The sequence below is a fragment of the Branchiostoma belcheri genome, unplaced genomic scaffold, assembly GCF_001625305.1.
Source record: "Branchiostoma belcheri isolate BF01 breed outbred unplaced genomic scaffold, Haploidv18h27 scaffold4, whole genome shotgun sequence".
In the NCBI taxonomy this organism is placed as follows: Eukaryota; Metazoa; Chordata; class Leptocardii; order Amphioxiformes; family Branchiostomatidae; genus Branchiostoma; species Branchiostoma belcheri.
Genome location: NW_017804020.1, coordinates 6,915,588 through 6,928,650, shown reverse-complemented (window position 1 = coordinate 6,928,650; position 13,063 = coordinate 6,915,588). Strand labels below are relative to the sequence as shown.

General features: G+C 39.5%; 1 protein-coding gene across 2 annotated transcripts in view; it reads right to left on the bottom strand.

Moving 5' to 3' along the window:
* Positions 1 to 6,013, bottom strand: part of LOC109477129 — a 10,467-nt gene extending 4,454 nt beyond the window's left edge. Inside the window, exons 1-2 of one of the 2 annotated variants that reach the window (XM_019778188.1) lie at positions 5,917 to 6,013; positions 411 to 558 (exon numbers count right to left, since the gene is read on the bottom strand). In XM_019778188.1, the coding sequence (XP_019633747.1) occupies positions 411 to 555 (145 nt within the window). In that variant the 5' untranslated portion in view covers positions 556 to 558; positions 5,917 to 6,013. The remainder of the gene's footprint in view (positions 1 to 410; positions 559 to 5,916) is intronic. The other variant, XM_019778190.1, reaches the window with a different exon arrangement.
* Positions 6,014 to 13,063: the final 7,050 nt, after the last annotated feature.

Here is a 13,063-nt window from a genome sequence, read left to right as displayed (position 1 = left end):
GAAAAAGATATGAAAATATGAATTGAAACTGAATGATTTATAAAAAGAATTACGTATGATTTATTAGAAAAAGATATGAAATTATGAATTCAAACTGAATGATCTAAATAAAGAATTACGTAAGTTTAAACTCCTGATTTATTGGGAAAATATATGATTAGATGAATTCAAGCTGAATGATCTGTCTTGCTTTTGTATTTGCCTGGCCTGTTACTTCTGACGTCAATAATGACATGGGTCAAAGGTGCCCGGAAGCCTATACCGTCCCCCGATATAGACTTGGAGTTCACTAGAAAAAGCTGCAAGAATTTAATATGCGTACATGATTGAGAAATGCATATCGTAATAATCAAAACAAAATGTACACGTTATGATGGGCTTTTTTTCTTGATTATGATTTTTTTCCTTACAAGGAGTGGTTGTCTGGAAGCCCGGAGTGGTTGTCAATGGTGTAGTTGTGGGGGTGGTGCTCCTACCCTGCTGCACTTCCGGCAGCGGCAGCCTGGCGGCGCTCGTCACCGACGCAAGGAGCAAGACAGCAAGGAAAACAGTCATCGTCTACATAACAGGCAAATAGGTGATCCATCAGCATGATAGTGTTACTCAGTCATTAAAGCCCCTGTCACACAGTCACGAATTTTGGCCACCAGACCACTAGCGGAACGCTCCGCAACAACATAAGGCCACACTTAATTTTATGGATGACATCCTCTGTCTGAAGACCCCTAGACTAGTGCGCCCGGGCGAATAAAAAAAATTCCGGCCAACAATAAAAATGCTACTAAACCACAGGAATACAAAGCTGGTATTGTGAATCTGAGGCAGTACATAGCGACGTATACGACAAGCCGACACATACTGGCTTTTTGCGGAATTTATGACTCGGCACTGTATGTATGTACTGTGTTTTTGAGTCGTGGGGCTTCGTTAGCCTGTGTGCCATCCTATAGAGTTCCAGCCGGCTCCGTATTGTCGCTAACTACCATGGACTACCCAGGCCTGAGCCTCGGAGGACGTGCTTTTTTTGAGAACAGGCGACAATCAATGCGCGCGCGGATGTCATCCATAAAATTAAGTCGATGTGGCCTAACTTTCTGACATGACATGGACTATATAACGTATGGTCAGATACAAGTCAAATTTATTTACGGATGAAATTAGAACATCTTCAACCCAAATACAGACTGTTTATGTATATCTTTTAAAAAGGCATCCAGTGGAATGCGATTGCCACAAAACTAAAAATATTCTGGATGAGGAATTGTTCACTCTGTCTTATAGAATTGTCTTATAGAATCATAGATGTCATTTATGAGCACATTTTTGTCGTCATTTCATACTTCAAGCGTTTAAAAAAAACAATCTACGTGAGTTGTCTCAAAAAATAGCTAGAACCAGCCTACTAGTATACAAAACATGCAACCGTTTTCTGTCAGGGACATCTGTCAGGCACATTTCCGAACCGGGGCCCGGCCGGGCAGTCTTATGGACGGAAAAGTATGATATAAAAGACAACAAAGCACAAAAAAAATTGAAAAAAAATTAATAACTGGCGTATATTATTGATATAAATTGTTGATTTTTCGTTAACCGAAACAGCCCGGCCGGGCCCCGGTTTCGAAATGTGACCTCAGCATAACTGTGTAGGATCGCACTCGGGCTATGGCTACACAGGGGCCGACAGGAAAGCCACTACATCAATCATCGGGCGCCCCAGTGAAGTGTGGTAGACACTATGACCCAGATATCCAGAACAACAGATGTGATAACCATCTCAAACTCAAACGTGCCATTTGGACATTTCTATTTTTGAAGACATCCAATGTTATGGATGAGGCAATCTGCAATATTGCTCAATTGGTAGAGTGCTCGCTTTGTAACCGGGAGGTCGTGAGTTCCGAAACCCCGGCCGGGTCATACCAAAGACTTTAAAAATGGCACACACTTCTTTCTCTGCTTAGCACTCAGTACATATGAGAAAGAGTGTGGGAAGGTCAAACACACAGCACTACGTATACCAGCGGACTAGCCCCCTGCTGTAATGCCTTGCACAACTGTGGGTCTCCCAAGGGGTACAGAAATGGAGATGGGCACCTCCCTACGTTCTGCATAAGAGCACGGGAGACCTTCTTCTTTTTCTTCAATCTGTCTGATATTGACATTTACTGCCATTTTTGTCATCATTACCTCCGTGAAATAAGAGGTATTGTTTTTTTATTTATATTTGAAGCAATAGCCCAGAAACAAGCTACGTGAAGAAGTCTCTTTCTTTCTAATTTTGTGGGCACCACCCATAAATAGCTAGAACCTACAATATAAACAAGCAACTGTTTTCTATTGGAAACATCGAATTTTTGCCTCACAGATACCATGATGCTATGGGATACGGTTAATTCAATATACTGCACTAAAAGAATGACCAGAAAATTGATTTGAAAAATCCAGTTTTGCCACCCTGACACTGCATTGGATGCCTCACATCGCGTTTCATGGTAGGAATTTCAGAACAAAATACTGACGTTAAAAAAAACCTTCAAAATGCAGGGTGGGGGTCACATTTTAGCAAACTATATATACATAATAATCAATGTGTGAAAACTCGCACATGCACAGTACAAAGTCTATTTAAAACTTACTAGCACCTAAACTGCTGAATAAACTAGGAATGGGCGCAGTCTTTCTTTTTTATGTTTTTTTTTCAAAATAGCAGTCTTTCTTTTTTATGTTTTTTTTTTCAAAATATTACTACTTTTTTTTATTACAAGTTAGTTACAATCTTAAGTTAGTAGATGCCATACTTTGTACCCTGTACAACTGTTGCGCAATAAAGTTATTATCAAATATTGCATAATGCCCCACCCCAAAGCTAGTCAAAGGACCAATGTTTTGTAGCTCATCATTACAATGATCCTGATAACAAATGTGCAAGAATGGTATTTCATAACAAATTTGCATGCTTACTTGTTACATAGCTCTTTTGAATTACATAATTTTTTTTGTGAATCTACAATTCATACTTTTCAAAGACTCCGTGCAGGCAAAATGGAGATTCTCTTGGCGGCCAACACCTCTGGCCAATGATATCCCCTTTTTAGGCCGATTTCTACTATTTATTACCTCCGGGGAAGGAGACATCCTTCCGCGGAAGGGTTTTGTGAGAGATTTAGATTTTCGTGTTCGCAGCTGTTTCTCACGTTTGGGTGGACGGATTTTTTTGGGACTCGGTGTATGTTTTGCTATTGGGCTTTAGATGATGCACGTTTTTTTTATTTTTATTGTATATGTGTTTTCGGGCGTGAAAATGGTGGCGACCGTTGACCTTTGGCGTGTTTAAGCTATTCTCGGTCTGGTCCACGTATATGACCCCTCGCAAAGAGGGGTGTCCGGTCTCGATAAATTCTTTGTTAAACCCCTAGTCTTGCAGCGCGCAACAATTGTTGTTGTGCACATGCATCTTCTCTAACACATAAAATTCAACACCATCAACTATACATAACAAATTACATATAAAAATTTACAATAAAAGCCCGGAGATATAAAATCTTTAGATTTTACTTGTTCAGCCTGCAAAAGGAGTCTGGTGGAGACTACCCCAATGCTTCGTCACCTATTTTACGGTAACCTCTGGCTCCAAATGCCGGGTCTATTACGCTGTGACGAGTAGAAGAATTCACCCTGAAATATGACACGGAGACCTTCAGGGCTTAGGGCACTAGACATCATGCGTTTTGCCAGTCTACAAAGGAACACGATAGCCAGTTCAGCCCATTCACTGTAAATTAAAGGCATCCAATGCAACTTCAGGGCGGCAAGACAAAATGAAGATATTCTGGTTTAGGAAGTCTGTTTTATATTGACAAGAAAAGGGTTATATGGATGACGTCATCACATTTTATTGCCCCAAATGTAAATATCTTTAAAGTCATAATATAGCACTTTGATACAAGTAACTGAAATAAAAGTATGATTTTCATTTGCAAAATGGTCAAAGCTACAAACGTACGTTTGCACAAATCTACTAATTAGCCGTAGTTATTAGAGAATAACCTAATTGCCTAATTAAAATCTAGTTATTCTCTAATAACTACGGGTAATTAGTAGATATCAATTTGTGCAAGCGCTTGAAATAGCCCCAAAACAAGCTTTGTGAAGCGTCTCTTTATTCTTTGGTTATCGCCCATATGTGACAAAACGTCCTTGCTAGAACCAGCCTACGATATATTAGGCCATGTTGATTTGATTATATGGATGACATCCACGCGCGCATGAATTTTCGGCCGTTTCCAAAAAAAAAATGTTTTCAACCATACTGTAAATCGTACAAAACAGTTGCAAAATGAGCAAAAATATACCATAAGTTACCAAAAAAATTAATAAAAACTATACCAATGTCGTAGAATGCCAAAATAAAACGAAAAAAAAACGAAATTGTAAAGAAATGAACTTGAAGACTAGATTATTTGCCAAACCATATTCTGTGCCATTTGCTCAACCCTCATGACCACGTAGATTTCATAATGAAAATAACTTTTTTTTTTTGCAAAACTTTTTTTTTTATTCGCACGCGCGCATCAGTTTTGGGGCTCCCGGAGGATGTCATCCTTATAATCAAATCAACATGGCCTTATATACAAAACAAGCTTAAATGGGATATAGGATTGATTCAACTTACTACACAAAAAGAATGAAGAGAAAATTGACTCAAATTGACCAAAAAATTGACAGACATCATGCGTTTTGCTCTACAAAGGAACATGATACCCAGTTCAGCGCATTCATTCCATTGCTGACCGTCGTATGCTATGTGGCAGCCAAGTGTAGGTCACAGGGAAGAGTAATATCAATTCGTGAAATGCAGGATTCGAAAGGGTTCGAATTACACACTCTCGCGTGGTTTCTGTTACTCTCCAAGCAGAGGTTTGGGTTTGTGGGTATTTTTAGCGTGTTTTTAGGCTTTTTTTATCGGGGTTTCTCTTTGTCACTGAATTTTTTTCCCCATTTTTTTTGGTGGGAAAAAAATTCAGTGCAAAAGAGAAACCCCGATAAAAAAAGCATAAAAACACGCTAAAAATACCCCCCAAACCCAAACCTCTGCTTGGAGAGTAGGTTTCTGTGAAATTTTTGGTAGAATCCGGGTTGCCCGGTGCGAATTAAAATTCACGGCTTCTGAAACAAACTGTGTCGTTGTGGGGTCATGTGGCGTATGTAGCGGCAGAGTGCTCGACTCGGAACCAAGAGGTCCCGGGTTCGAGTCTTGACATGCCACCGATGCCCTTGAGAAAGGCACTTTCCTCACGACTTTCCTCACTTCACTCAGGTGGAAATGAGTATTGCCCTGCCAGTATTTGTACTCTGTGTTGGTGGCGGCATAAAATAAGTTGATATAACTTGAGTGTGCCCTCGCCATGTTTGGTCATGAAATGTTGGAATATAAAAAAAATTATAATTTATAAATTGTAAACTGTGTCCCACCTCAGCTTTTAAGTAATACCTTTACATGTGGCCTGGCTTATGGCTTGCCTTCTAAAATAAACAGCCGTCGTTGATCGTAACCTGAAATACCGATGGGCATACCTAGCTTCTAGCCTGGGATGCCTAGCGAGGGCCTGCATGGGGGGATCCCGAAAACGCTCTACGCTAAAATTTTGAGAGCCGGCTACGCTACAGTAGCTATTACGCTTTACGATAAATTCCAAGTGCCTACAACGCATTACGTATAGTTGATAAAAACACGAATTACGCTCAACGCAAAATGCGCCAATTACGCTCTACGTTGGATTAGAGCGGTCCGTCTACGCTCTACGTAGAATTAAAACTGCCGATTACGCTCTACGTACGGAAAAGGGCATGCGGGCCCCCACTAGTGAGCAACCTGAGAAGAAAGTATTTCGAAGTGCCAAAATAAGATACACTTACCTACACAAATGTTGAACCCGTTCTCTTGGTAGCAAAGAGACTTTCAGGGCAGAAGAGAGGCAATGTTGGAACGCGGGTGTTTGTAGAACGGTCTGCGTGAGGCTGAGAAAGCAGCCAGGTGTACGGGAAGTACGCACGGCTTATCTAAGGTAAATGCATTAGGCCATGCTGATTTGATTATATGGATGACATCGTCTGGGAACCCAAAAACTGAATGCGCGAATAAAAAAAAGTTTTGCAAAAAAAAGTTGCTTTCATTATGAAATCTACGTGGTCATGAAGGTTAAACAAAGAGCAGAGTATAGTATGGCGAATAATCTACTCTTCAAATTCATTTCTTTACATTTTCTTTGCATTTTTTTTACATTTTCTTGTCTTTTTCGTTTGGTTTTGGCATTCTACGTCATTGGTATCGTTTTCAAATATATATTTTTTTGCAACTCACGGTATATATTTGCTCATTTTGCAACTGTTTTGTACGATTTACAGTATGGTTACAAACTTTTTTTTTTTTTTGGAAACGGCCGAAAATTCATGCGCGCGCGGATGTCATCCATACTATCAAGTCAACTGGCCTTAGGCCACAGGAGGTAAGTTTTATGGATGACATCAGCGCGCGCAATAATTTTCGCCTGATTTTGGAGAAAAACAAACAAGAAATTTTGTTGCCCTCTGACAGTGGTCAACATGCCTAAAATAGGCAAAGATGTATGTTGCCATACCGGAACGTGGATGGCAGATAAATATGAAGGGACGAGACAAGAAAAGGCTCTGATTTAATGTTTTGTCTTTTACTTTGATGCAGTGATGTACAGTACTTCATTCCTTTTATATGTTATGTCCCCACTGAATCAAACCCATTTGTACGATGATTGAAAACTTTTATTTTTCATTGACAAATGGATGCTGTAACAGTTGGCAGTAAACTTAGTACAATATATATATATATATATATCATTTCTTGTTTAACAAGGTTTGTGATGTCAAAATTTGAAAATGTAAGAATCTTGTTTTTTGTTTTGGCACACCTTGTTTTTTTCGCCCTATCGCATTAGATTTGGAGTCTGTGGAGGATGTCATCCATAAAATTTACTTGCTGTGGCCCTAGAGCATGTTTCTGATATCTGCAATGTAAACGGTATACGTATATCAACCCTAACCTCCAAGCTAGATGTCTGGTGGCAAAAGCGCTACGGTTAGAACTGGGCACCTAGCTAGAGAAAGTCTTCAACAGCTCAGACAAATGTGGTGACAAATGGTAAATCTGGGAAATGGATACTATATGGCTAATTATGGGTTCACCACACCACGAAGTGGTGTGGTGAAACCATATTGCTTTTTCTGGTGTTTCTTCTTCTTCTCCTCCTTCTTCTTCTTCTCCTGCCATTTTTTTAAATGGATTCAGCTTCTTCATTTTAGGGCCTAAGGTCCTGAATTTGGTATGGAGGTACAGTGGGCAAATACCCCTAGGCGTTTTTTAAATTTTTGTGATACAGGCTTTTAGAATGGTTTTATTTGAGTTTTTTGGCTGTGTTATAGCAAATGTATTACTGTGTTAGTGTGCCATGTTTACCACGTTTGGGTATGAGTCATCACAATGGAATGCAGGACATCAACCAATAGGCATGCAGCTTTCCTCTATTCTTCTTGCTGATTGGCTGTTGGGATTTAACTTGATTAACACCTGCACAGAGCATTTCCACCTGCACAGAGCATTTCTTGCTGATTGGCTGTTGGGATTTAACTTGATTAACACCTGTACAGAGCATTTCCATACTGACAGTATGTCTGTATTCAAGTGTTTTGGTAGGTATTTCAAGCTTTCCTGCTCCAGCATTGGAATGCGGGGCATGAACGTTATTTTTATTTTGAAAATCAACAGTTTGCATTATGCAATTAAAAATCCTAACCAATAAAGTAGGGAATAGCTATCCAACTGTTGTTTTAGTCGTATGTTACTTCATATTATAGTTATATCAATGTAAATCATTGTTTTCCCTTGTGTTTCTCATTCTTTCCCTGCCATGTCGTAAAATGTGGTGAACCCATCGCTGTATTTGCTCCAAAGCAAATATTGGCCTTTCTAGTTTGATACTGTCTTTGCAGCTACCTAAAGATATGGTTGAAGATCAAAACAACCACATGTATGTTTTCCACGAAAACGCACGAAATGAGTTATCTATTCTAACCTCTAAAATATATCCCACATTTCCTAAACTTACACACAAAGAAAAATTTACTTTTCTTTTAACTACCCAAACCCCACACATCTTGGAAATGGTGGGACATTATGTCTTATACGGCTTAACAGAAGTCAACCCCTCAGACATAGTTTAAGAATGTAGCCGCTTTTATAATTCTTTTGTTGTTTCATTGTTCCCGTGTCTTTGTTACCTGCAATTAGCCCGAGGGCATGAACTTGCAATAAACCTACTTTTATATTTACACTCATATAGTTTGTAAAGTACTATGTTAAAATCATTGTGTCAAGGTTTATGTTTCTGGGGATTGTTAAGACCTTAAGAACGTCCCTATTTTTGTTTTGTGTCAATATAGAATATACTCTTCTGTGGACACGGACAAACATCCGTTCTGTTCAAATAAACGTGTTCTGCTGAGAGCAGAGAATAATGATGATGCTTGCTCTTTGCTCGACCTACAATACGAATTTTTTCTGGCGTAAAAAATTAAACTGTCTTCCAACAAAGAATTTGCCCCACCGTAATTTTCGGCAGAATCTCCCGGTCTCAAATGTTACCTTTCTGGTTTGCTGTTGTTTTGTTACCATATCATTATATTTTTTTTCGAAATGTTCATTTGTATTGATTAACAACAGATACTTCCTATTTTGATGCTGTTTCCTTGATTAAAACTAAGGTTAACTTGCCCCCCCCCCTGTTTTGACTAAAAAAGTTTTTAATTATTTATTAACTTTGTTGGGGTTTGCACATACTTCTGTGTACATTTTATTTTTATTCTCTGGCTACTGTTTATTCAAACGATGGGACAAGTTTACTTGCATTTTGTTCTATAAAAACGCATATAAAAAGATGCACAGAAAGACACTGCACAAGTTAACATGTCTTTTTACAATACAAGCACCAATAAACTTGATTTGATTTATAAACTGTATAAACGAATAAACAGCCAGGACTGCCCAACTAGCCGGAGGCTATTATAAAGGGCTAGACCTCATAACTGGACAATAAACAATTACAAACAATTAACAATTTAGGTTACAATTTAGATACATTAAAATACTATTAGGTAACCAATAAACTTCCACACAATAACAACACAGCACACTCTCCATACGAATCAAAACATATACAAATTTACATGTTTAAAGTTAAACCTTTTGGTCCAACACAAAAAGTTCTCTCATCTAGAGCTTTCAACCAGTCACTCTGGTCTTCCTCAGTAGACTGACCCAGTGAAGCTTGTCACGTGGCTTCTTTGAAGTGTGACGTGGACACTGGGTCAAAGGTATCTGGTAGACGATGTCGGCCCCCGTCAGTCTACTGAGGAAGACCAGAGTAACTGGTCGAAAGCTCTAAGTGAGAGAACTTTTTGTGTTGGACCAAAAGTTTTAACTTTAAACATGTAACTACCAACACGATGTCGATGTCGACTGTACATCTTGATCACGGAGTGACCTAGTCTCGCGAGAATGAACGTTCTACTAACTGTTAATCTTACGTGACTGATGAACCTCTTAAACGATATACAAAGTAGGAGGCAAAAGGTAAAAATTATTTGCACATCTATGCCAGGTTTGAATTCCAATACCGTCCCCTTTTGAGTCAGATTTAGGCCGCACCTCCTTAATCTTATGGATGACATCCTCTGAAGATCCCCAAATTAGTGCGCGCGGGCGAATAAAAAAAATTCCGGCCAAAAATAAAAATGCTACTAAACCACAGGAATACAAAGCTAGTGTGATAATTGTGAATTTGCGGCAGTACATACACATAGCGACGTATACGACAAGCCGGCACATGCTGGCTTTTTGCGGAATTTATGAATCTGCACTGTACGTATGTACTGAGTCGTGGAGCTTCTGTAGCCTGGGTGCCCGGCTTCGTATTGTCGCTAACTACCATGGACTACCCAGGCCTAGAGCCAGGTCAGAGCCTCGGCGGACTTGATCTTAGAACAGGCGAAAATCAATGCGCGCGCGGATGTCATCCATAAAATTAAGTGGCCTTATGTTGAAAAAAAATGCACCATCGGCACTTCAAAGACCCCCATACAACCACAAACTGCTTTCGTTCCAAAACCCATTGACAAATGATACCGAGTGTACGTGCAGGCGTAACACTCTATGTGTGAATGTTCCCAAAGATAGAAAGGTCATGAGAGCTATTTCCACCGGTATGCCTAAAACGTATCCTATGTGACATGTTATGGTGCGGTCACATTCGTCATACACTAGGCCGTCATGTTGAGATTTTGATGTCGTTGAAATTTCAATTTTCAAACAGACTGTGACAGCACCATGATTTTTGGCAATCTTGAAGGCATCCAATGCAATTTTATAGCGGCAAAACATTCTGGAAAATTTTAAGGAAGAAAAATGTCTGATATTGATATTCATTGCCATTTCTTGGCATATTTTCATCATAATTTCATACTTGAATTCAAAAAGCGTTTGAAATAGCCCCAAAACAAGCTATTTGTCTCTTTATTTTTTGGTTATCAGCCATAAGTAGCTAGAACCAGCTGCATACGATACAAAAAGAAGCAACCGTTTTTTTCAGCGATATAAATTTTTGCCTCACAGATATGACTATGCTATAGAATAGGATTGATTCAACTTACTATAATAGAGGAATGACCAGAAAATTTTTGACCTTAAAAATTCAGTTTTGCGCCCCGAAAATGCATTGGATGTCTCTTAAATTTCTCTACAAGCAACGTTTTGGTGGATACACGCACGACTATACTCAATATGGTTCGACGCTAAAGAAAAGTGATATTTAGACGGGGGCTGTCAAAGTCACGCGCGGTTCTCTTTGCTACACGAGCCGCCGACTCGTAAACTGTCGTTACTATTTGAAACGGCAGTTGCGGAACGACACATTTTAAGTGTATCAACACACACCTTTGAAGGCAACCAACGTAATTTCAGGGCGGCAAATCAAAATATTCTAGATCAGGAAATCTATTTTCTTTCCCTATTTTCTTCACAATTTTCACGATGCCATCGTACATTTGTAATTGAATTACTGATTTTTTTCATGAATTTTATACGTTTTATTGCCCCTCAAAAAGTTCTGATACTTTTCGGATATGGTATCAACCAGTTAGCGATTTGGTATCATTAATGTTTCAAATAAATGTGCCAGATACTGTTGTATCTAGACCCGTGCTTTATCCAGAACCATACTCAGGCACGGTTCTGGATTGTCCAGGCGTATCCAGAATAGTGCCTTTCTTGGATACGCAGAGGCTAAAGAAAAGTGACTCACAACACGTTGAACTTGATATCTGAATATCAGAGTTGACAATATGGCAAGCCATGGAGCAAAGAAGATTTTGCCCATCTTAATCATGTTTTTTTTTTCCTTCTTTCTTTCAATTTATCCCAAGCTGTGTTCAAACATTCATAATTTCTGATTACAAGTGACATCTATTGTAGCCAGAACCATGCCTATTTATTTCTATGCCTGAGTGGGTTATATAGGGTTTGGATCAGGTACGGTTCGGATAGCCTCTGCGTATCCAAGATTAACACCAGGTACTATTCTGGATACGCCTGGACAATCCAGAACCGTGCCGAGGCCTGAGTATGGTTCTGGATAAAGCACGCGTCTGGATACATTTATTTTAAACGTTCGTGGTACTAGATCGCTATCTGGACGATATCATATCTGAAAAGTATCAGAATTTTTTTGAGGGGCAATAAAACGTATAAAATTCAGGAAAAAAAATCAGTAATTAAATTACAAATGTATGATGGCATCGCGAAAATTGTGAAGAAATTAGTGAAAGAAAATTTCCTAATCTATTATATCTTTGCTTTGCCGCCCTGAAATTGCATTGGTTGCCTTCAAAGGTGTGTGCCAATTGATTTAACTTAAAGTGTGTCGTTCCGCAACCGCCGTTTCAAATAGCTAGTAACGACAGTTTACGAGTCGGCGGCTGGTGTAGCAAAGAGAGCCGCGCGTGACTTTGACAGCTCCCGTCTAAATATATCCCGTCCCCCCCCCCCCGTGACATACTATATTGTATAACACCACTACAAACCATCTGTCAATGCCAAGTACTAGTAGCACATCTAAATGGGCGGTCACATTTCCCAACCCGGGACCCGGCCGGGTAGTCGTATGAAAAGAAATTATGATATAAGACAGCAAACAAGCCCGGCCGGGCTCCAGCTTGGAAATGTGACCGTGCCCTAAATGCACCATCTCCGACTCTCCCATGCAATTCTGTTCTGAGTTAATGTTTGAACGGTAGCCTTCCCGTGCAGACTTCTAGCGGGGCAGGATTTGGCTGAAGTTGCGGTTTCTTTTCGAGGTGAGGGCCTTGTTCGATCTCTCCGCTGATACGTACTCGTATACATACAGCTCTTAGGCCATGTTGATTTCACTTCATGGATGACTTCCTCTGGGAACCCCAAAACTGATGCGAGCGTGGGAAATAAAAAAAAGTTTGGCCAAAAAAAAGTTTCCTTCATTTTGAAATCTACGTGGTTCTAAAGGTTTAGCAAATAACACAGAGTATGATTTGGCGAATAATCTACTCTTCAAATTCATTTCTTAACATTTTCGTCTGTCACGTCTGATTTTGGCATTCTACGACATTGGTATCGTTTTCCAATGCTTTTTTTCATCTACGGTACATATTTGCTCATTTCTCAACTGTTTTGTACGATTTACAGTATGGTTGAAAACTTTTTTTTAACGGCCAAAAATTCATGCGCGCGTGGATGTCATTCGTATAATGAAATCAACATGGCCTTACCCCGAAAAGAAGCCTCATCTCTAGCCGCTGGTAGAAACAAACACAGCGGGCTATCTATCTGAACTATGCCTCGTCTGAAAATGTCAACTGTAATCCACATTTGGCTCAACATTTTGTGGATGTCCTTGTCGTGTCCTTGCACTCGTGTAATAAAAAAAAGCATCTGATCCTGTCAATC